This window comes from Giraffa tippelskirchi, chromosome 8 (assembly GCF_054371585.1).
Source record: "Giraffa tippelskirchi isolate mGirTip1 chromosome 8, T2T-mGirTip1v1.2.pri, whole genome shotgun sequence".
NCBI classification, from domain to species: Eukaryota; Metazoa; Chordata; class Mammalia; order Artiodactyla; family Giraffidae; genus Giraffa; species Giraffa tippelskirchi.
In genome coordinates this window covers 120,574,222-120,595,711 of record NC_137282.1, presented here as the reverse complement: position 1 = coordinate 120,595,711, position 21,490 = coordinate 120,574,222, and the positions used below count along the sequence as shown (strand labels likewise).

At 47.8% G+C, this 21,490-nt stretch overlaps 1 protein-coding gene and 1 pseudogene across 10 annotated transcripts in view; one reads left to right on the top strand and one right to left on the bottom strand.

Annotated features, from left to right (window-relative positions):
* DST (dystonin) overlaps positions 1-21,490 on the bottom strand; it is a 512,241-nt gene that overhangs the window by 209,120 nt on the left and 281,631 nt on the right. For all 10 annotated transcript variants that reach the window (XM_081519063.1, XM_081519065.1, XM_081519069.1 and 7 more), the window contains one exon: positions 12,866-13,032. In XM_081519063.1, the coding sequence (XP_081375189.1) occupies positions 12,866-13,032 (167 nt within the window). The remainder of the gene's footprint in view (positions 1-12,865; positions 13,033-21,490) is intronic.
* Positions 11,550-12,606, top strand: LOC145517078 (alpha-catulin pseudogene; annotated as a pseudogene).

The window sequence follows — 21,490 nt, the reverse complement described above, 5'->3', positions numbered from 1 at the left end:
GCTGAGCATCGTTTCATGTACCTATTGGCCATCTGTATGTCTTCTTTGGAGAAATGTTTATTCAGGTCTTCCAGCCATTTTTCGATACAAACTAGTATATATAAGATGGATAAACCACAAGGTCCCACTGTATGGCACAGGGCACTATATTCAATATCCTATGATAAACAATAAGGGAAAAGAATATGGAAAAGAGAGTATATACAGATATATAAAACTGAAGCGCTGTGCTGTACAGCAGCAATCAAAACAACACTGTAAATCAACCATATTTCAGCAAAAAAAAAAAAAATTTTTAAGAGTACAGGACTCTGTATGGAGAGCTCAGTGCCCTGAAGGGAGCACAGGACTCTGTATGGAGAGCTCAGTGCCCTGAAGGGAACACAGGACTCTGTATGGAGAGCTCAGTGCCCTGAAGGGAGCACAGGACTCTGTATGGAGAGCTCAAAGCCCTGACGGGAGCACAGGACTCTGTATGGAGAGCTCAAAGCCCTGAAGGGAGTACAGGACTCTGTATGGAGAGCTCAAAGCCCTGATGGGAGCACAGGACTCTGTATGGAGAGCTCAAAGCCCTGAAGGGAGCACAGGACTCTGCATGGAGAGCTCAAAGCCCTGAAGGGAGCTGGGGGAAGCCAGAAGAGCAATGGGGAGTGAGCAGCAGGCGCACGGCGGGGAGCACGTGCCCATACTGTGCCAGGGAGCCGGAGCAGCTCAGGTCAGGAGCCAGCAGCAGGGACCCGGGGAGAGATGGCGGGATGAAGGACGGGAGCCAAGGTGATGCTGAATGTCATGAACTTCTTACGGGACTTTGAACGTTTTCCCAAGAATCATGGAAAACCATTCAAAGGCATGAAGGAGGATTAAGAGACGAAGCCATCAGCTCTGAGGCCAGGTGAAGAAGAAATGTAAAAGGGAGACAGTCCTCTCACAGAATCCAGGGCGAGGCACGGGAGACTGGAGGAAGGACGCGGCTGCAGGGAGAACGTGGCGGGCGGGGCGGTGCGGGAAAGGCACGGGCAGGGAGCTCAGCTTTCCACCACCCTTACGGTTCCCAGGGCTGGACGCCGGACGGGAGTCAACAGGGAGGAAGGAGGAGGGAGACAGGCCGCCCTGAGAAGCCCATGTCCACCAGCCTCCAGGAGGCCGGGTGTGCAAAGGGTGACGCAAACAAGCCCCGGAAAGAAGAGGAAGCACACGGCAAGTGGGGCTGGAAGAGAAAAAGGGCAATTCATGAAAAAAGGACGGTCCCAGGGTGCAACACTGGCGGGGAAGACGGGGCCTGGGCGGCGTGTGCTGATGCGGCCACAGCCATCCTGAAACCCCTGGTGACGCTGCGAGAAGTGGTCGAGGGGCCAGAAGCCAGGTTCCGAGCAGGCTGAGGGGTAAGGATGGGGGAAGAAATAAAAACAGCGCAGATGACCCTTCTGAGAGGTCTGCCTGTTCAGAAGGTAAGGCAGCGCATGGAACCAAAGCTAGGGATTAAGGGGAGTTTTAACACTGCCTGATGTTTTAGGAGGGAAGAGGTGTCAGCGTGCCTAACATCCCATGAGAGGGACTTCCCCGGGGTCCAGGGTTTAGGGCTTTCTGCTTCCACTGCAGGGCTGGGGTTCGATCCCTGGTCAGAGAACTAAGATCCCCCAAGCCATGCCCAATGAGAAAGACCTGTTGAGAGAGACATTTCCTAGGATGGGAAAGAAGTTTTCTGGGGCAGTAGTGGACATGGGGCCCGAGGGACAGGCCCGGACCGGCGGCGAGGGGACGCCTGCCAAACGGGGGCAGAGACGGCAAGAGGCAGGCAGAGGCAGGCAGGTTTGCTCCTTCGAGAGCCAACAGGGCGACTTTGCACTCGCTGGCTTCAAAATCCTCTGAAAGCAGGACGAGGAAGACTGGGTGGTGACAAGGAGAGGAGCAGATGAACAGGCACCAAAGGACGGCCTGGGGGGCCACGAGGCTGGGGACCTGCCCTGCAGTCCAACTCTGTCTCCTGCGCTTCTATGCCGGGCACAGGCCCCGAGCAAGCCGAGGGCTGCGATCAGACAGGCCAGGCTTCTCTGGGAAACTGGTGTGTGCTCAGCAGCATGGAAAGAAGGATTCTGGGCAAGAAAAGAGGGAAGGAGGAAGGGGGAGACAGACAGACAGAGAGAGGAGAGAGAGAAAGAGAGAGACAGGAAGGAAAGAAGGAGGAAGAGGGAGACAGAGAGAGAAAGAAAACAAGCAAAGGAGGAGGGAGGAGGGGGCAGGGGGAGGAGGGAGGAAGGCCCTGCCGGGAGGGCCAGGGAAGAGGGACCCACTCCGCTCACCAGACACCAGTCTCAGCCCAACCTGGGGGCCCCAGCACACAGCGCACTGCCCCACACGCAGACCGCCTGCGTCAGTTCACACCCGCTCTCAGACACGTCACACACACGAGTGTGCACTGATGACGCCTCACTTAGCCTCTGACAGCAGGCCAGTCACCCCAACAGACCCCTGCAGAGGACTCTGTGAACCAAATCATGTTCACACCTAGCATCTTCTTACTGTCCTTGCTGGTGGAAAAGCGTCTCACCTTGGCCCCCGCCCCTCATAGGGGGGGACCTGTAATAGGGTCCCTGCCCTCCCCCAACAGTTAACTACGAACCTGCAGGAGACACACCCGCTGTTGTGTAACTGGGTGCAGACAGTCCTTGATGCTCATATTTGGGTACACACTGTGGAAGGAACCAGGCCAGGAGCCCCAAGGCAGCAACAAGCTATAAAGGTAACTTTCCCTCATCTCACAATGAAATGCCTGAATTTACTCTCAACAGTCTTCTCATTTTTTCCTACGAGGTGACTCTCCCCTACCAACACAGCAGAAAGCAAAGAAGGAGAAGCACTGTAATTCACAGCAAGCTTTGCCAGGACTTCAAGATCAGAATCTAACAGGAGACCTTAGGAGACATCTGATGAATTAAGACTCTCCATTCACAGAGAACAATGAACCCCTCACAGACTTCACTAAATACAAAAAACAGTACTGATCTTGAGAGAGGAGTAACTTCTTCAGTCTCCATATTTAAGTGAACTTACAAGAGTAAACTGGAAATAAATCCAGGGGATGAATACTGCTGCCCTCCTCCACAAAATGGGGGTGGGGTGGCGAGGAATCAACTTATTTACTTCGGGAGAAAATATTAAACTGCTCCCATCGGAGAGCAGCGCGAGAAGACAAATCTCTCCACGAGCCAGAATAAAAGCGGCCTTGCGACAGAACAGAGGTGAAGGGCTGGAGAGAGCCAGCTGCGGTCCGAGCGCAGGAGGAGTCTCGGGGTGGGAGGAGAGCGCAGGGGAAATGGTGAAGGAGGGCTGTGCCAGGTCCACGGAGGCGAGGGCTTCCTTCATCAAAGCTGTCCTCTCCTGAGCCTCCCAGGCACAGCCCTGTTACCAGGGTGCTGGCAGCAGCCTGCAGGAGGGAGGAGAACGGACGTCTATGACGCGCCTCCCAAATCTCACCAGACAGGCATATTTTCATCTGTTACCTCAAGACACCCCCTCCCTTCCCACTGGCATTCTAACATCTTACATGATCACATCATTCGGAAATGTCCTCCCTCACTCGGTCATTTTTCCCTTTAAACTCAACACATACATGTTTAGACTAACAGCTTGTACACCAGACAGAGGGACCGGCAGGCCTCCCGTTTCAGCTCCAGCATAGAGTTTAAAGCTGAAGAAAATTAATTGTGTGAACAAAGGGGTCAATTTAAAAAGAAAGCTAAAAACATGAAAGGGGATTAGATCTGCTAGGATGTAATGAACAAGCCCTTTCTCAAAGGCAACGTGTAGGGCAAACAGCACAGGAGGAGGTACAGGTCAGTGCAGCTTGTAGACAACGTAGACATTAAGTCCTACAATTTTAAATGACCCACAAATTCTACTTCTAGGAACTTACCCTACAGACGTATTCATACATCTGCTCAGAGGTACATATGAAGTTCAGTACAGAATGCTTTTAGTAGCAATAAACAACGTCCATCAACAGTGCAAGGGCATACATGCTCAGCTGTGTCCAGCTTCTTGTGAACCCGTGGACTGACTGTAGCCTGCCTGCACGGTAAGGCCAGCCAGGGCAGACATCTTCCTATTACGGTTGTATCACTTTTTCAGTTTTCTGACTCCAAAATGCAACCAGAACTGGGGCTATGCCTTACTTCCTAGATACAAAGATCTATTTCACAGAATAACGGAAGGCTGAGTGTGATAGCGAATTTCTGTAAATTAATCTTGCCAAGAGGGCCAGGAACACAGATAAAAAGGTAATATAAGCACATACTCCTATAAATATTAATATTTACATGCTAAACTAAAGTCCCAAAGCTACATGTAAAAATTGAGAGAACACTAAAAACATTCCCTGGATGCAGACACTAACTCACACACCTCGCCTGCCTACAGAGGCATTACAAACCATGTGTGCGAGCTCCCTAAAGATTTTAAAATGTGATAATGTATACAAGTCACCCACATATACTCTCAGAGTTCAAGTGTTTTAAGTTTATCTGGTAAGGGAAATGAGATATTGATTTTGCCTCACAAACTCACGTTTGTGACTTTAAAAAACAATGAACAACCGTCAGGGCTCAGTCTATGCTATGCCTAGCCTGTGACCACACAAATCTTACCTGTGCGCGCGCACACACACACACATCCTGGTACTTCTGGATCTGCAGCCTGAGGGCAGACCAGGTTCTGAGAGAAAGGAACCTTCTAGTTAACACTGATCCAATTTCCTATGGGAACATTTCAAACCCTCAAGGGCCTCCTCCCAGTATAAACCAGTCCAGTCCAGCTTAGCTTGTAAGGTGTGACTGACTCCAGGTATGAGGCTGAATCACAGCCTCCAGGTCCTATTAAAGGAGATGACTAGACCACAGCCTCACAGCCCAACCTTCCCAATTGCAGCACCTTTAAACATTTCATAGAATGCAACAGGATGATGATCCTATTAAAGTTTAAGTTCAAATGTAAACAATGAACAAAATCATTGCTACCCATCTCTACACTCAGATGAGTGAAAAATTCCTGGCTGCCTAGTTTAAAAAAATAAAACTTAAATGGCATGCTTCTAAAACACAACCTGTTCCAAAAATATTGACTTGTACTTGGGTAACATATTTGAAACACGCTTGTGATAAGAATGTTGGGGACTAAGAAAGAGAGTTAAACACATGAATGGGATAAATTAAGAACAAAAGGAGGACAAGCAGGAACTAGCGCCCTGAGATTATCTCTTGGCAAAACAGCTGCAGCATTTTAGTCCTGACGTACTTATTAGCATCTTTTCATGAGGCCACCTGAGCTCACTCGGCCCCCCTGCACAGTCTGAGCTGTTCGTTCTGGCCCGTGGGCACCCATTCGTGTCTCTGCCTGTCACAGAGAAATGCTTTCACGCTGAGAGATGCTTGACGCAGCTGAGTTGGAACTTGGCTTTCATCGGCGTTCCAGGGCAGAGACTGATAAAGTCAGACAAGCCGGGGGCTGAATTCAAGCTGGAATCAAGAGTGTTATTTTTCAACAAGAACAAGTCCATTTTCCTGTGCCTGAGCACACAGAAGTCTCTGTTAAACCCTCTGCTGGAACACCTGCCTCTCAAGGACATGCACCAGCCAGGGATTTCACTCTTCTCTCTTAACTCTTGGTGACATCAATCCACTATCTAGGTGACACCCCTGGAATCCTGTGGCTACTGATTCTCAGTCAATTCTACTTCATCCTCTCTTGCTTTTAAGCTCCTTATTCTGCAAATGCTCTTGTGACATCCTTTTGATTTAAGTCCATCAAATCACAGTCTGCTTTCTTATTCTTTCAAACGAAAAGTAACTTGTGAGAGCCAACAGTAAGGCTAATTTACCTAAGATTTCTGACCAGTTGAGTTTTGGTGAAAAGATCTTAACATACTTTAAAGATAATTTAAACTGCTGCTGCTGCTGCTGCTAAGTCGCTTTAGTCGTGTCCGATTCTGTGCGACCCCATGGACTGTAGCCTACCAGGCTCCTCCGTCCATGGGATTTTCCAGGCAAGAGTACTGGAGTGGGGTGCCATTGCCTACTCCGTAATTTAAGCTATACAAACAAAAACAAGCAGAAACTACTATAGACGTAGGTATTTTTATTATCTGAACCCCCTTTGCATTGAAAACTGAATATAACAAATGAATGTTCCTAGAAGGAATTAGGGACAGATTCCTAAGACAGAAGTAATATGAAAACAATGTATTTATCAGTGATTTATTTAAATAGAACCCACAGAACCAACCCTTGTAATCTCTAAATCATATTACTTTATCACCATTACAACTGAAATCAATCAGGACCCTGAAGGGCTCCTAAGCACAGAAGCCTTTCTTTTCCCTGTTTCTTGCTTGTAGGGAACAGACTCTAGCTTCTATGACCTTCCCTGAGTCCCAATGGGCAGAATTGAATTAAAAAAAAAAAAAAAAGCTGGCTTAAAACTCAACAGTCAAAAAACTAAGATCATGGCATCTGGTCCCATCACTTCATTACAAATAGATGGGGAAACAATGGGAACAGTGACAGAACTTTATTTTCTTGGGCTCCAAAATCACCGCAGATGAAGCCATGAAATTAAAAGATGCTTGCTCCTTGGAAGAAAAGCAATGACAAACCTAGACAGCATATTAAAAAGCAGAGACATTACTTTGCTGACAAAGGTCCGTCTAGTCAAACCTATGGTTTTTCGAGTAGTCATGTATGGATATGAGAGTTGGACCATAAAGAAAGCTGAGTGCTGGAGAACTGATGCTTTTGAACTGTGGTGTTGGAGAAGACTCTTGAGAATCCCTTAAGCTGCAAGGAGATCTAACCAGTCCATCCTAAAAGGAAATCGGTCCTGAATATCCATTGGAAGGACTGATGCTGAAGCTGAAGCTCCAATACTTTGGCCACCTGATGAGCTGACTCATTTGAAAAGACCCTGATGTTGGAAAAGATTGAAGGTGGGAGGGGAAGGGGAGGACAGAGGATGAGATGGTTGGATGGCATCACCGACTTGATGGACATGAGTTTGAGCAAGCTCCAGGAGTTGGTGATGGACAGGGAGGCCTGGCGTGCTGCAGTCCATGGGGTTGGAAAGAGTCAGACACAACTGAGCAACTGAACTGAATTGAGGAAGCGAGGGGATGCAGAGACAAGTGAGGAGCAGTCAGGACACAACACTGCAGCCTTGAGACAGGGTTCTGGTTCCCCTTAAGGGATACAGGGAACAGTATCTTTGAGCTCTTTACAGAACTAAAACCCCCAACAAACGAAGTTGGCATTTTTCAGTCCAGAGAAGACCACCTAAGGCCAAATTAAATGAACCAGAGAAGATCATCAAAAGATTACCTGAGATCAGATTAAAGGAACAGAGGCCCTGCACACACCCTTATCTTATCAGCAACCCCCTTTAACCACTGCTGGAAAACTCCTCACCGATCCTCCAGCGCAGGGCACACAGTTTTGAGAGGCACAAGCCCACTGTGGCCCCCTTTGCAGGCAAAGCTATAAAACTATTCTTTTCTCTTCACCCAAAACTCTGTCTCCAAGATTCAATCCACAATGGGTGCACAGAGGCGGAGTTTCTGGCATCAGTATCCACGGCACAGTCCAGGCCCTCCACCCTCTAGGATCACAGGACACACCAACACTACACAACAGCTCATCTGTGACTCTGCTCTTCCTGGTACTGTCTTAATGTTCTCTTATTATCTGCAGTTTTCCTCACTATATGATAGTTGTTGCTCTCAGAGATGGCTGATTCTAGATTAAACAATTAATGCTGTCCTCATTAATGCCTTACCAGAGACCAAGATCTTAGTTGGCAGTTATATATGGTACTATTTATTTGGTCATTTTGCAGGCAGCTAGGGTAGGCGTTCCCAGAGAAAGAGAACCAGGCAAGGCTTTCTTGGCATAAGAGAACCCATTTTTGGCCTAAGCCATTTTGTGATCTAAGTCTTGCCACCACGCTGCCGCTTAAACAGGTCTCAGTATTTAATGACCTTAAGGGAACAAAAGAACTTAGAAACTCTGCCCTGCCATCCAGTAAGATAAGTAACAACAGCAAAGATAATATACTAGTTATAAAGACTCCCAGTTCTGTTTCAATGGTAAAGATTAGCCTGAAATGCTCAACCAACAGATAAACTAGATTTTGTTATCTGTGGGAGAACCCCCAGTGGATACAAGGGCACAATTATACACGACGAAAACCTTACTAAATCAGTTATGTGAAATAATACCGATCTACTCTTAATTGATGAACACTACCCATTCCCTTCTCAGCTCCAGAGAAATCTCCTGCACTCTACCCAGGGCAGGCATTCCTGCCACATCAGGGTTCCACACCCCTCTCTCCACCCACTGCCCTGATCATGAGGTCTTTCCTGCAAAGCCCTCACTCCTGCCTAAGGTCCTTCTCAACAAAGGGTTCTATGAGATTAGGCTTGGTATCTGAGAAGAAACCCAACCCACGTGCCACCTCAGATAATTTTTATTACAAAAGTCAAATAAAATCCACGAAAATAATAAAATTTTTATCTAAACAAGTCCCAAAAGCCCAATTAAGTGGGTGTGTTTCCACAGCGAATCCAAATAAATACATCACAAAATTTAAGAGGATAATTATCAAGGGGAAAACAACTGTTAAAACACAACTCTATAAATGTGATTGTTTCTGCCCAATAGCCAAAAATCTAACAGTGATTTCTTAATTGTTTATAACTTTGTCTCTTTTGTCTTTAGAGTAAATCAAGACAAGCAACAATGAAAACCATGTCTAAATCAACACCATCTGCTTAATTATTACACGGACTAGGGAAAAGGTAGTCAACTATTTTTTAAGAAAAAAGAAAGGCCCAAGGATTCGAAAAAATACAGTTCTACAGATGAAAGTTTTCTTCTAGTCAAAGAAACCACAGTAATATTCTAGGCACAGGATAACTTGACACTTCAGCAACAAAAAAATCTTGTAACCATTTAAACCAGATAGTATTTTACCATGAATTCTAATATGGGGATCAGGTTCCAAGTTAAGGCTAACACACTGCCGTACAGAAAACGGGCAGAACCAACAGGGACCTAGTGTGTAACACAGAGAACTACACTCAGGATTTTGTAACAACCTCAAGGGAAAAGAATCCGAAAAAGAACAGACACACAGGTCACTGAATCACTTTCCTTTATACCAGAGACTAACGCAACAGTGTAAATCAACTATGCTTCAATTAAACAAGAGGTTAAGGGGAAGAAAAGCTAAAGCTAAGCAATGTTCCAAAAGGATTACTCTGCCGAAACAAAAGTTCAAAACGGATAATGTTCAGAAGATTGAAATTCTCTCCTAAAGCAAGGTGAGCTCTGAAACATAAATAGGGCAGTGACTTATTTAAGTACTTAGGGAAAAAAGGCACAGCAGGTCTACATCAATTTGTATTCATAACCCTTCATAAGTATTGAAGAGGCAATGCCTGCAGACTACGGCTTTTAAAAGTCAGTTATTTTAAAAGAAGAGGAGGCTTACAAATGCTTTGCTTCTATCTAAAAAACTTTAAAGCAGAGCACAGCCTCAAAATGCACCCTGACACCCACCCTGTGGTGTAACAACCCCCACACTGTCATCGAAAGGCTACGAAGACCTTTCCATTCAGGTACAGCGTGGGTCCAGCCTTCCAATGGCCTGTGTTCTAAGTCACACGGGACACACGGCGTGATCATCACAGTGTCGTGATCATCACAAAAGTCTCCTGGCAGCGGGGCCCTGAAGGAGAGCTGCGCTTTATTCTGGACAAGAGCTGGCAAGTCAATCCAGGTTTTTCCTTCTAACTCAGCAACCGACACCCACATCTACTGAAATGCCGTCCTGTAAAGGAAGCGGACTGACAGCGTGTAAAGGGGCTCCTGGGTGTGGGTCCACGGGCGACTCGGTACACGGCTACAGATCTCAGAGTCTCCAAAGTGAAAAGGGGGAGGGAAGAGTGGTAGGGAAAGGGAAAGGGGAGAACGAGGTGGCGTGCCAGGCAAGCAGACCAGGTGGGAATCACACTCTGCGTCTCGGCAGCACTGTGACCTTGGCACCCCTGAGGGTGCCCATCTGTAACGTGGGCAACGGCAGCTCCTCCCAGAGCTCGAGGAAGGTATGAATGCAACAAGAGAATGTTCAACAGAAGCGTCTAACAGAATGCTTCACAGGCAGAAAGTTAGCAAAATATTGACTGTTTCATGTAATTATTCTTTTATTTCCGAGTAAGTTTGTCAGTTCAGCGAGTTAGAGTTTGGACTTACTCTCACAGTAAGATACTCAGCTCTTCAAAAGCATGGCAAACTCCTTGCAAAACTGAGAAAAACAACTGAAATCAAGAATGACATTGCTTTCAATCAGGAATTTCTGTGGATTTCACTTCTTATATAAGGCAACAGAGGGGTGCCTCATAAGAACAAGAACAAGCTGTGCACTGGGGTTTGGATCCCTAGCCCGAAACACGCTGCTTGTGTGACTTGAAGCAAGTGTATACTCTGGTCTCAGCTTCTGTGTGTAGCCAGGGAGGACGACATTCTTAACGGATGTTGTCAGGACTGAGTGAATGAAGCTCAGGATAGCGCCTTGCCCTTAGTAGGTGCTGTGTCAGTGTTAATTCAGACCCAGCAATTCTCACCAGGAAACTGTTTACCACCCCAAAGTTAGCCATCATTAAACCCACCTATGCACTGGAGTTACTAGGTGAGGAGGCTATGACTTAGATACTGACGAGGCTTTGTCTGAACCCTGATCTCACTAAGCATCAGTGCTTCAAGTACACAACCTTGGTCCTCCACTTGCAGAGTCTGCGTATCAGAGCTTACTGTCCACTAAGTCACTGATAAAATTCAAAGACACACCACATACCACAGCTCTGTGTGTCTGAGTGATGATCTCTGGAGAGTGGGAATGTGATTTTTTTTTTCCACTTGTCTGTATTTTCTAGTGTTTTACCATACACATGCACCATTAAGGCTCAAGATATCCTTTTCACTGATACAGACTCTTTACTCACTATATCAGTCTTGCCTAATCTCTAGTAAAAGGTGTGTTAACTGATCGAAGTGTTGTTTGTTGTCAGAAAGAATGTGTAGCTTGCGGTAACTGACAACAGTTTAGCTGAGAGATCTTGGGTAAGCCCTTCTCTGAGCCACATTTCTTCATACATAAAATATGTGGGCACAACAAAGTCTTCCAGGATTCCTGCTGGTGGGATCTTCATTTCCTGACCTGGGACTGAGCCTGAGCGTCTGCATTGGCAGCACGGAATCCTAACCACTGGGCCACCCGGGGAGTCTCAGGATGCCCCCTCGTTCTAATACTCTGTGACCATCTTACACTGTTCAGATGGGAAGCAGAAACAATAGGGCATATGCTAATCCCTTCCTTGTTCTGGCTTTGCTATCCTAGGGAATCTGTTGGGAACCAGTATAGTATAATAATAATCTTCTCATTGATGTACAAATTTATTTGTACAGGTTGTAATGTTTTCTTTCCTGATCACTTTATTTATAGTTATGTATTTATTCTGGCTGTGCTGGGTCTTCGTGCTGCATGTCAGCTTTTCTCCAGGTGTGCGACGCAGGCTGCTCATTTCAGTGGCTTCTCCTGCTGCGGAGCACGGGCTCTGGGCGCATGGCCTTCAGCAGCTGCAGCACATGGGCTCGGCTGCTGAAACTCTGACATTGCATCCCATCTAGTAAAATTGCTAAAGAAAATCTAGATGTATTCTGTGAAGCCTGGGAATCCCAAAGCAGTGACATGTCGGCACTGCTGAGAGAAATCAGTGACGTGTTTGAAGGAAAATGAGGGGAGAAGTACGGCTCCCTTTCATTCCAAAGCGAGTGAAGAACAGCGCAGACCTGAGATCGTTAATGCCAGACAAGCCTGACTCCGAGGAGCAAGACAGGACAGCAGAGCTTGGACTCAGGCTGGGTCTGCCGACCTCGGCGAGACGAGCAGCGCCAACTCCAAGACTGAGAAGTGGGAGGATCAGGAGGATGAGCTTGCTCGGTGTGGACGGAACATGTCCAGTATGGCAGTCTCTGTATTTATTTACGAGGGGCCACGAAAAACTTACCAAGATTTAATTCATCAACTAGAGGTTTTTGCTGAATAGGGTTTGAAGCTTGTGTCAAGTGTACAAGCTTTCTTAAAACAGCTGAAAGATGATGATAAGCTTATGCTTTTCCTGGAAATAAACAAGCTTGTTCCTCTCTGCCACCAGCTCCAGACAATAATTAAGACATCTTTGCAGAACCAAGGGGCTTCCCTGATAGCTCAGTTGGTAAAGAATCCACCTGCAATGCAGAAGACCCCAGTTCTATTCCTGGGTCAGGAAGGTCCACTGGAGAAGGGATTGGCTAACCACTCCAGTATTCTTGGGTTTTAAGACACTTTGGGCAGAATCACGTGTTTCTAAAGGTTGATAAGTGTACTACAAAGGTAAGATCCATGATGGCTGTTTTGGTTCAACTTCTCACACTTTGCTATAAACTGCTGAAGAAGCTTTAGATGGAAAACAACAGATGGGTCTCAGTGACACATAAAGATTCTGTGGATGTTAAAACTTGAGAAGCTTTTGAGGTCAGGTCTTGGGAATACCATGTGGCAATGATGACCTTTTTAGAAAGCAAATGATCCTTCATGTTTCAGAAATTCAACAATTTTGCAGAGAAAACAAACTGAAATCTTGCTTTATTTTCTGACCACAAAACCGATTGTGAAGATTTCCGACAACTAATAAATGCCAAGGTAGTTGCTATTAAAAAAAATTTGGAAATGAAAGAAACACTTCGATTTATCAAAGGGCAGGAAAACTCAAATTTCATACCTGTATTTATGAATGATGGCATTAAATAATTTCCCATCTCTCCAGCAGGTGGTGAAGTTTTCACACCGAATCCCCGCATAACCCTCCGTGGCCTGCTGCGTCCACAGTAACAGTCTCTCTTTTGCTGACATGTCTTCTGACTCACCAGTAACATGGATATCAGATATCTAAACGGAACAGAAAATGGTAAACCATTAGGAAGGAAGGAAGCTAACACAGATTAAGAACCTACTATGTGCCAAGCACTTTTTACTTAATCCTCCTCTCACTTGTAAGATGACTATATTTCCCCCATCTCCATGGAGGGAAACTGAGTTTCAAAGAGATTAACAGACAGAAAAGTAGGATTTAACCTAACCATCTCATTTTTTTTCATACCAAAATGTCCCAGCGTTGAAGTCTCCATTCCTTTTTACTACTCAGATCTGTTCAAACAATTTAAGCACATGTTTTTCCAAGTTCAAGTGGGTCGCAGGAGAACCTACAAATTAATCTAAGTTACCCACCCGCAGAGCAGAATCTGATCCAGCAGGCATTCTGTGTAAAGAAAAGGAAAACAGCCCCCTCTCCAACCAACCACACTGCTTAACCATTGGGCCAGAAGTCTTTCTGATTTTCTCATGAGTGAAGTCAGTTTACTCAATGGGAAATTTTCATCTAAAATAATTTTTTATTTAAAAAATTTTATTTATTTAGCTAAAATAATTTTTCCCTATACTTTGTTTGCCATATTTTTTTTTTAAAATCTCTTCCACTGCATGATAATAAATCAGTCACCAGTTCACATGATCTCCATTCGCTCAAGTCGCCCTTTGATAAGGGTCCTATTTAACCTGCTGATAATGACGTTAAGGCACCAAGTGACTCTGGCAGGGGTCAGACAGTGACTCCCCAGCCAGGATTAACACCAGCAAACAGCTGCTCCCTCAGTCTGTGATGATGCCAAGTCGGGGGGGTCAGGAGGACAGGCGGCCGACCAGGGTCAGATAGACAGCAAGGCGGTGGGGTGAGGGGGGTCCTACACAGGGAGGAAAACCCCTGAAGTCGAGACCCGGCCTCAAGAGCTGGCCACCGGTGCCCTCGTTCAGGGACGTCCTTCCTGGCCTGTGAGCCAGCATCCTCTTCTATAAAATGGGGGGGAGCAGGCAGAAGCAGGTACTATTTAAGACTCAGCTCAGTCTGAAGTCTGAGAGGCTAAGACACTGTAAAAACGACACAGAGGCAGAGGTTCACGCAGGCAGGCAGGCAGGCAACTGACAGGAGAGAACTTAACCCAGACGAAAGAAGGCCTTTAGTACAGAAAGATGAACGGATAAAGATGTTCACTGGAATATTACTCCGTCATACAAAGCAATGGAATAATCCTACTCGCAACAACATGAATGGACCTAGAGATGATCATACCAACTGAAGTAAGTCAGAAAGAGAAAGACAAAGACCATATGATACCACGTATATGTGGAGCCTAAGATATGGCACGGATGAACCTATCCACGAAACAGACGCAGACTCCCGGACGCTGAGAACAGACGTGTGGCTGCCACGGGGGAGGGGAGTGGGAGCGGGGAGTGGGTGGGCGGGACTGGCAGATGCAAACTATTACACACAGGATGGAATCAACCAGGTCCTGCTGCACGGCACAGGGAACCAGAATCAGGATCCTGCGACAAACCAGAACGGAAAAGAAGATGAAGAGGAGTGCAGACACAAACGTGTAACTAAGCCACTCTGCGGTAAAGCAGCAGTGAACGGAACACTGTGTACACGTCAAAATGTTTAAAAAGATCTGTGCATGCACATGTAAAACTAGCAGTTTCTGGAAAACCTGAGGACACAGGGTGGTATTTATAGCAGTATAAAAAACGCGCAATAGCTGGGTGGAGGCAGGGACTGATTTCTGCAGGGTCAAGAATGTTCCAGTCCAGTCCAGCGCCAAAGGTAACTGCCTGTTAACAAGGAGAGTCAACACATTTCAACCACAGGGTGAGTTTAACAGGCTACAGTGCCGCCCAGCACATCCAGGGAACGATACTAAGGAAGAAGAGTCAACAGGCCTGAAAACGGCTAAACATCAACCAGGAGAAAATAATATATCTTATTAAATGAGTTCCTGAAAGTTCCCAAACCTTGTTGCAGCCTGTTACGCTCACACACACTATATCAGACCACTGCACATGCAGACATTAGTTTAAAAGCTATAGTTTCAAAGGGTATATTCAAACATGTTACGAACCAAACTTTAACATATCAAAGACCACTAATATGTTAAGTCTTTCAGCTTCTCCTTCAATTTCCAATTAACTATTATCCCCACAGGGAGGTTAAAGCATTTTTAGATATACTGTTACCACTCGCCATTGCCTACCTAGGTATATCTAACTTTTCATGATATGGTGTCAGAAAATTAAAAAGAAAAATAAACCAAATGCTAAACACTGTAAATCTGAAGTTGCCACTCATGACTCCTAATGTGAAATCAGCAAAACAACCTGACTCCTCCATCAAGGGCAGGCCAGGTGGGATTCTCGGAGGGAACCAGGGTTCTTCCCCCAAATCCTGCAGGCACACAGAGATCACAGAAGGTTCAGCTCCTGCTGTCCGGGTCCAGATCCCAAGTACAATTGGTAACAGGACTAAGACCCAGAGCTACTTAACGTGGGCAGATCTAGAGATGACCAAACTAAGTGAAGACAGAGAAAGACAAATATCATATGGTATCACTGATATGTGGACTCCTAAAAAATGATACAAACGAATTTATTTAGAACACAGAAAAAGACTCACAGACTTAAAGAACAAACTTATGGTCACCCAAGGGGAAACGTGGGGGGAGCAATAAATTAGGTTAGGGTTAACATATACATGCTACTATATATAAAAGAGTTAAATAACAAGGACCTACAGGGGTCTGTATACTACATCTTGTAGTAATCTGTACTGGAAAAGAATATGAAAAAGAATATATACATATAGGTATAAATGAATCACTTTGCTGTATTCTGGAAATCGAGGCAGCACTGTAAATTAACTCTACTTCAACTAAAAGACAAGGCCTAGAGCTATACACATCATCTCCCTAAAACCATCTTCCTCATTTTTAAAACATAAATGATGATATAATAATACCTTTCTAAAGTTTAGACAAGATGATCTACATTAAGTGCTCAGCATGGGGCCTGCAGGTAGAAAGCTCCACAAATGCCAGCTTCTCCCACCACTTGATGAGCAGTACTTGTGGCTTCAGGCCCCTCACCAGCGACCTGCCAGCCAGCATCCGACACAAACAAGATGTTTCAGACCAGAGCGCCTCCTGGACACTGGAAGCCTGCTTGACTCTCCTCCGAGTCACTGCCGGCCGCCACTGGAGGGCACGTGCTTCCCCCCACGGAGCCTCTGGGACCTTGTTACACCGCTGCTTCCTCTCCCCAGACCCAGCCTGCCTCCACTCCAACTTTCCAGAAGCATCTACTTTGCAGGAAACAAAATCTGCTCACCTTCACCACCCTGCTTCGGCCTTTCCATTGAACCCCTGCCCCTCACCACCATGTCCCGCTGCGTGTTAAGTCCTGGACACCAGCTGTCACACAGGCAGGGCACGCTTTCCCACCTCCCCCGATGATGGAAAGCAGCAGCTCTCAGATCATTATCTGCGGCACACAGCCCGCGCCTTTGCACATCTGGTCACTCTTGTGCCACCATCTCCTTCTCGTCCTCAGGACGACACGTGCTCCCAGCATCTAGTATCTGCTGCGGGTCCCTGTCTGCATCCAGGGACCCATCCTCACAGGCCTCAGCCTTCTCGCCATGGCGACCAGCCACATACCCTCAGCTGGATCTCCTTAACCTTGAACCTGATCCTGTCCGCTGCAAGTCTGTGGCTTCCAACAGCAACGGCCATTTTTCTAGCACTTTCGCTCCCCAGCTCCAGCTGGACCGACCACAGGCCAGCAACACTGTGCGGTCCTGCACCGGCCTGACTCTGCCCGGACTCTGAGCCCTCCGCCGGCTTCGCCTCCTCCTCCGTCTCCACTCACTTCACCCGCTGTCCTCAACTTCCTCACCCGCCCTCACCCTGCAGCCACCCAGACGAGCCTCAACCCCGATCCGGGCGGTCTGTCTCCTCTGTGGGGATGTCCACATCCCCACGTGGACCACCGCCTCCACGAACCCCAGCTCTGATTCGGCCGGGGCTCCAGGAAACCCGCCTTTTCTCCTCAGCATCCTCAATGGCCAGTGTTTCCATCCCTCACAGAACTTCTGTCAACTCTTCACCAGGTGGTGGAACGCCTACCCCGCCTGCCTTCTACTGTGCTTGGCATCTTTACAGGGAAAAGAGAGACACGTGAGGGCCCTGGCCTGCCCCCTGGGTCTCTGTGAGGGGCTCCCCCTGGGTCTCTGCTCTCAGTCTGTCCGATGTCCAAGCCTCTTCCGTCCTAAAATGAGTAAGAACGAACAACGTTCACAAACCCGGCTTCCTCTGCACTCAGCACAACCTTCACAAACCCGGCTTCCTCTGCACTCAGCACCATCGCCCTCGTGTTGGTAAAGCACCTGGAGGGAACATTCTGCGCTTTGTAACCTTTATCTTCACTCCTCAGCCTGCTGAGTCTCAGCTTCTGTCCCAGTCACTCCATGGAGAGTAAGACGGGGTGAGCAGACGCACAGGGGGTTCACGCTCTGCCTCTGCTCACAGGAGAGGGGAGGGGGCGGTCTGCACGACATAAGGGAGGGGTCGGGCGCTGAGCGCGCAGCGGTCACCGCCGAGGAGGGTCAGTGCTGCCAAAGCTGCGCGCCTGCGAGCTTCCCCGTGACCTGGAGAGACAGCAGCGGACCCCAGGGGGCGCGAGCTGCCCAGGACTGTGGGGAGCAGAAGCAACGACCTCTAGTCAAGACCACCAACTTCAGTTTCCTGTGTCAGCATCAACCCCTCTTAAGACACAGCCACGAGAGACCTAGAACCACACCAGGCTCAGGAGAGCCTCCCGCCTCTGGAACCGAGCCCCGGTGTCCAGTGAGGAAGTCTCCTAAACGCCGAGCCCCGGTGTCCAGTGAGGAAGTCTCCTAAACAGGCTCCATGCAGCACACCCGCCCCTCACTCCAGGGACACATCGATCCAGGCCAGTCTTGGCCCGTCTGCCCAGGCCCGGGCCATTCTCCTTCTGTTGCACGGTCAAACCACAGGGCGTCAGACCCTGCGGGCCACAGGCCCTCTCTCCGCAGGGTCTCTGCAGGGGCTCTGCTCAGGCCGCTTCTCCCCTGGAGCATCCCCACCCCCATGCCCTGCTCAACACAGACCAAGTGCTCAGTTACCATCATGAGGAAGGGGCGGGAGACCTAGGAGTGGGGAGAGAGGGGGTGGAGGGAGGGGGAGACGGAGGGGGGAGGGGGACGGGGAGGGGGAGGGAGGAAGCATCAGAAGGAAGTGTCGGGTTTGCACTGGGGATGAATGAGTTTTAGCCTATCATGTAACCCTTGTCACCTTGGGAAATAAAAGGTTTCCAACTAACGTCACTTCACAATAATTGCCACACCCCCAGGCCACTGTCTAGGAGTGCCCGGCAGCAAACCCAGGCCTGGAGATTACTCAGCGAGAGCCCAACGTTACCCAAGTGTCATCTCGTTTCTGTAAAACAGTGTCATAAACTTAACCCGGGATGTAGTCTTGAAATGTCTTTTCAACGCAAGAAAAGAAGCTGACACCCCATCGGAGAGTTCACTCCGACTTCCCTCCCAGCTGACAGGGGGCAGGCCCACTCCCCGCGGCACCGAGGGCCAAGCCTCCCGTGCTGGTCAGCTGAGGCTGCCAGCCTCAGTCCTCTGAGCAAAGTCAAAGGCCCGAGGAGAAGACGGGGCGGCAGCCACACCCGCGTTTTACCACTATGCTGTCAGAGTTCTGGCATGCGGGGAGGGAGGGCACACCAAGGGCCAATTTCCAAAGGTGACTCACACCCTCCCCGGGAGACTATTCAGTTTTATTGTATTTAATCCTATCCAAGGCAAATGCAATTTTTAAATTAAAAAAAAAAAATTTGAATTTATGAAAAGGTTAAATAATCAGACGTGTAACAGCAGAAAGGCAACATCTCTGAGGCTGAGAGGTATTAAGAAATGTACCTTGGAGAAGCTATGACTCCAGGAAAGGATAAGGAATCCGGGAAAGTCTGACGGGAAGGTCGCAGAGCCCTCTGTCAGCCCCTGGTTTCACCGGTGAGCAAGCTGAGGACACAGGAGGCTCTGGACCTGTCCAGGGTCTCAGCAGGCCAGCTGGGAGGGCCCGAGGCACGACCTGAGGCTCCTAAATTCCAGCTCAGGACCTGCAGGAGGAGAGTGAGCTCTCTCCTTCACATTTAGAATAGAAACCTATCCTGCCGACCAGGACTGACCTTCCCTCCGGGTCAGGAAGCCCGGTGGGCGCTCACTCTCAGTGCTGGGGAGACGTCTCCCCTCGACTGTGGTTATCAGGGTCACGGGCAGGCAGCCCGGCTCCCCTCAGCTCCTGAGCCCCCCAGCACTGCTGCGGCAGGGCAGCTACCCCGCAGAACATGCCTGGGGCTCAGAGGGGCCTCAACCCGGGCCGGTCCCGGGCACTGGGCATCGGCGTTCACAGAGGCCCCACTGGAGCAGACGCGCGCCCTGCCTGCGGCCCCTGACCCGGGGCAGCTGCAGGGGGACCTCCGGGCACACCCGGACCGAGCCACACACAAACACACTAGTTTCAGGACGTGGTTCCTCCCAGGGGTCATTTCTGCTTCCACAGGGTGACAGAAGTTTAAGCTAAAGGTGGCATCAGAGAAACCGACTTTCTGACCCGTTGAACATCTGCTGAGGAAACAAACGGCCAGAAGACAAGTGGCCTCCTCGGGGGTGGGGAGGAAGCTCTGCTCGGACAAGGAGGCCTCCCAGCCCAAGGAAGATGTGCTCGTCACAGCAGATGGTTGCAAGACGCACCCCCTTTTCTACGGGAGGAGGAGACGGTGACACAGAAGTTACAAAGCGCCTGCAGCCTCCCAAGTCTTTCTAAGAACAAGAAACCACCAAAGTTCACAGATGTGGAAAACATGAAGCATGACCTGTTTCTCCAAAGAAGATATACAGATGGCCAAAGAGGCACATGAAAAGATGCTCATCATCGCTGACTATTAGAGAAATGCTAACAGTGTTTGGTATACAACAATACCTTATTGTATTTTGAATACAATACAAAACTACAATAAGTTGGAGAAGGGCATGGCAACCCACTCCAGTGTTCCTGCCTGGAGAATCCCAAGGACAGAGGAGCCTGGCGAGCTACAGTCTATGGGGTCACAAAGAGTTGGACACGACTGAGTGACTACTACTACACTACACTCACACTGGTCAGAACTGGCCATCATTAAAATCTCTACAGATAACAAAGGCTGGAGAGGGTGTGGAGAGAAAGGAACCCTCCTACAGCGCTGGTGAGAACATAAGTTGGTGTGGCCACTATAAAAAACAGTATGGAGGTTCCTCAAAACACTAAAAATAGAATTACCATATGATCCAGCAATCCCACTCCTAGGCATATATCCAGACAAAACTGTAACTCGAAAAGATATACACACACCCTATGTTCATAGCAGCAATATTCACAATAGCCAAGGCATGGAAAACACCCGAATGGCCATCAGCAGATGAACGGATAAAGAAAGAAGATGTGGCACAACGGAGTGTTACTCAGCCATAAAGAAGAACAAAATAATGCCATCTGCAGCAACATGGATGCAACTAGAGATTATCACACTAAGTGAAGTACCTCAGAAAGAGAAAGACAAATTCCACGTGGTAATACTTATATGTGGACTCTCAAATATGACACAAATGAACATATCTATGAAACATAACAGACCCACAGACAGACAGAACCTTGTGGTTGCCAAGGTGTGTGTGTCAGGGGGGAGTTTGGAATTAGCAGGTGCAAACTATCATATATAGGAGGGATAAACAAGGTCCTATTGTACAGCACCATACAGGGAACTATATTCAGTATCCTGCGATCTACAATGCAAAAAAACATAAAAAGGAATGTGTGTGCATATATATATATACACACACAGACACATACGTATATATATAACTGAATCACTTTGCTATACAGCAGAAATTAACACAACAGTATAAATCAACTAGGCTTCAATAAAAAAAAATTTTAATTACAAAAAGCATTTAAGTCTTCTGACTCAAGAGCTAAGTCCCCTTTCCTCTGCTACACCAAATCAACAGTGACACTCCACAGCATTTCAGGAAGACTTTTATCTAGTGAGAAACCAGCTCATTTTACAGAAGCAAAAACTGACCTAAGGGACACACAGTGGGTATGGGAAAGGTAGCTGTCAAACGTTCCTCCCTGAAGAACCCAAATCTCTACTGGTTCAGAGAGCTGGACACGAGCACCATCCAAGGAATTTTAATTCCTCCATATATTTGTGTTGAAATCTACGAGAGGGTTTATACTCTAATTGAGAGAGTTCAGGTATTTCCAAGGAGGAAAGAAGGAGGCTGGAAAAGGTGATCTCAGGATGCTTCCACCTCTGTTAATACAATGATTTCAACAGTGAAAGCTGATCCTTGGGAGGAAAGGTACGGCAGAGCCATGGAGGGCGGTGA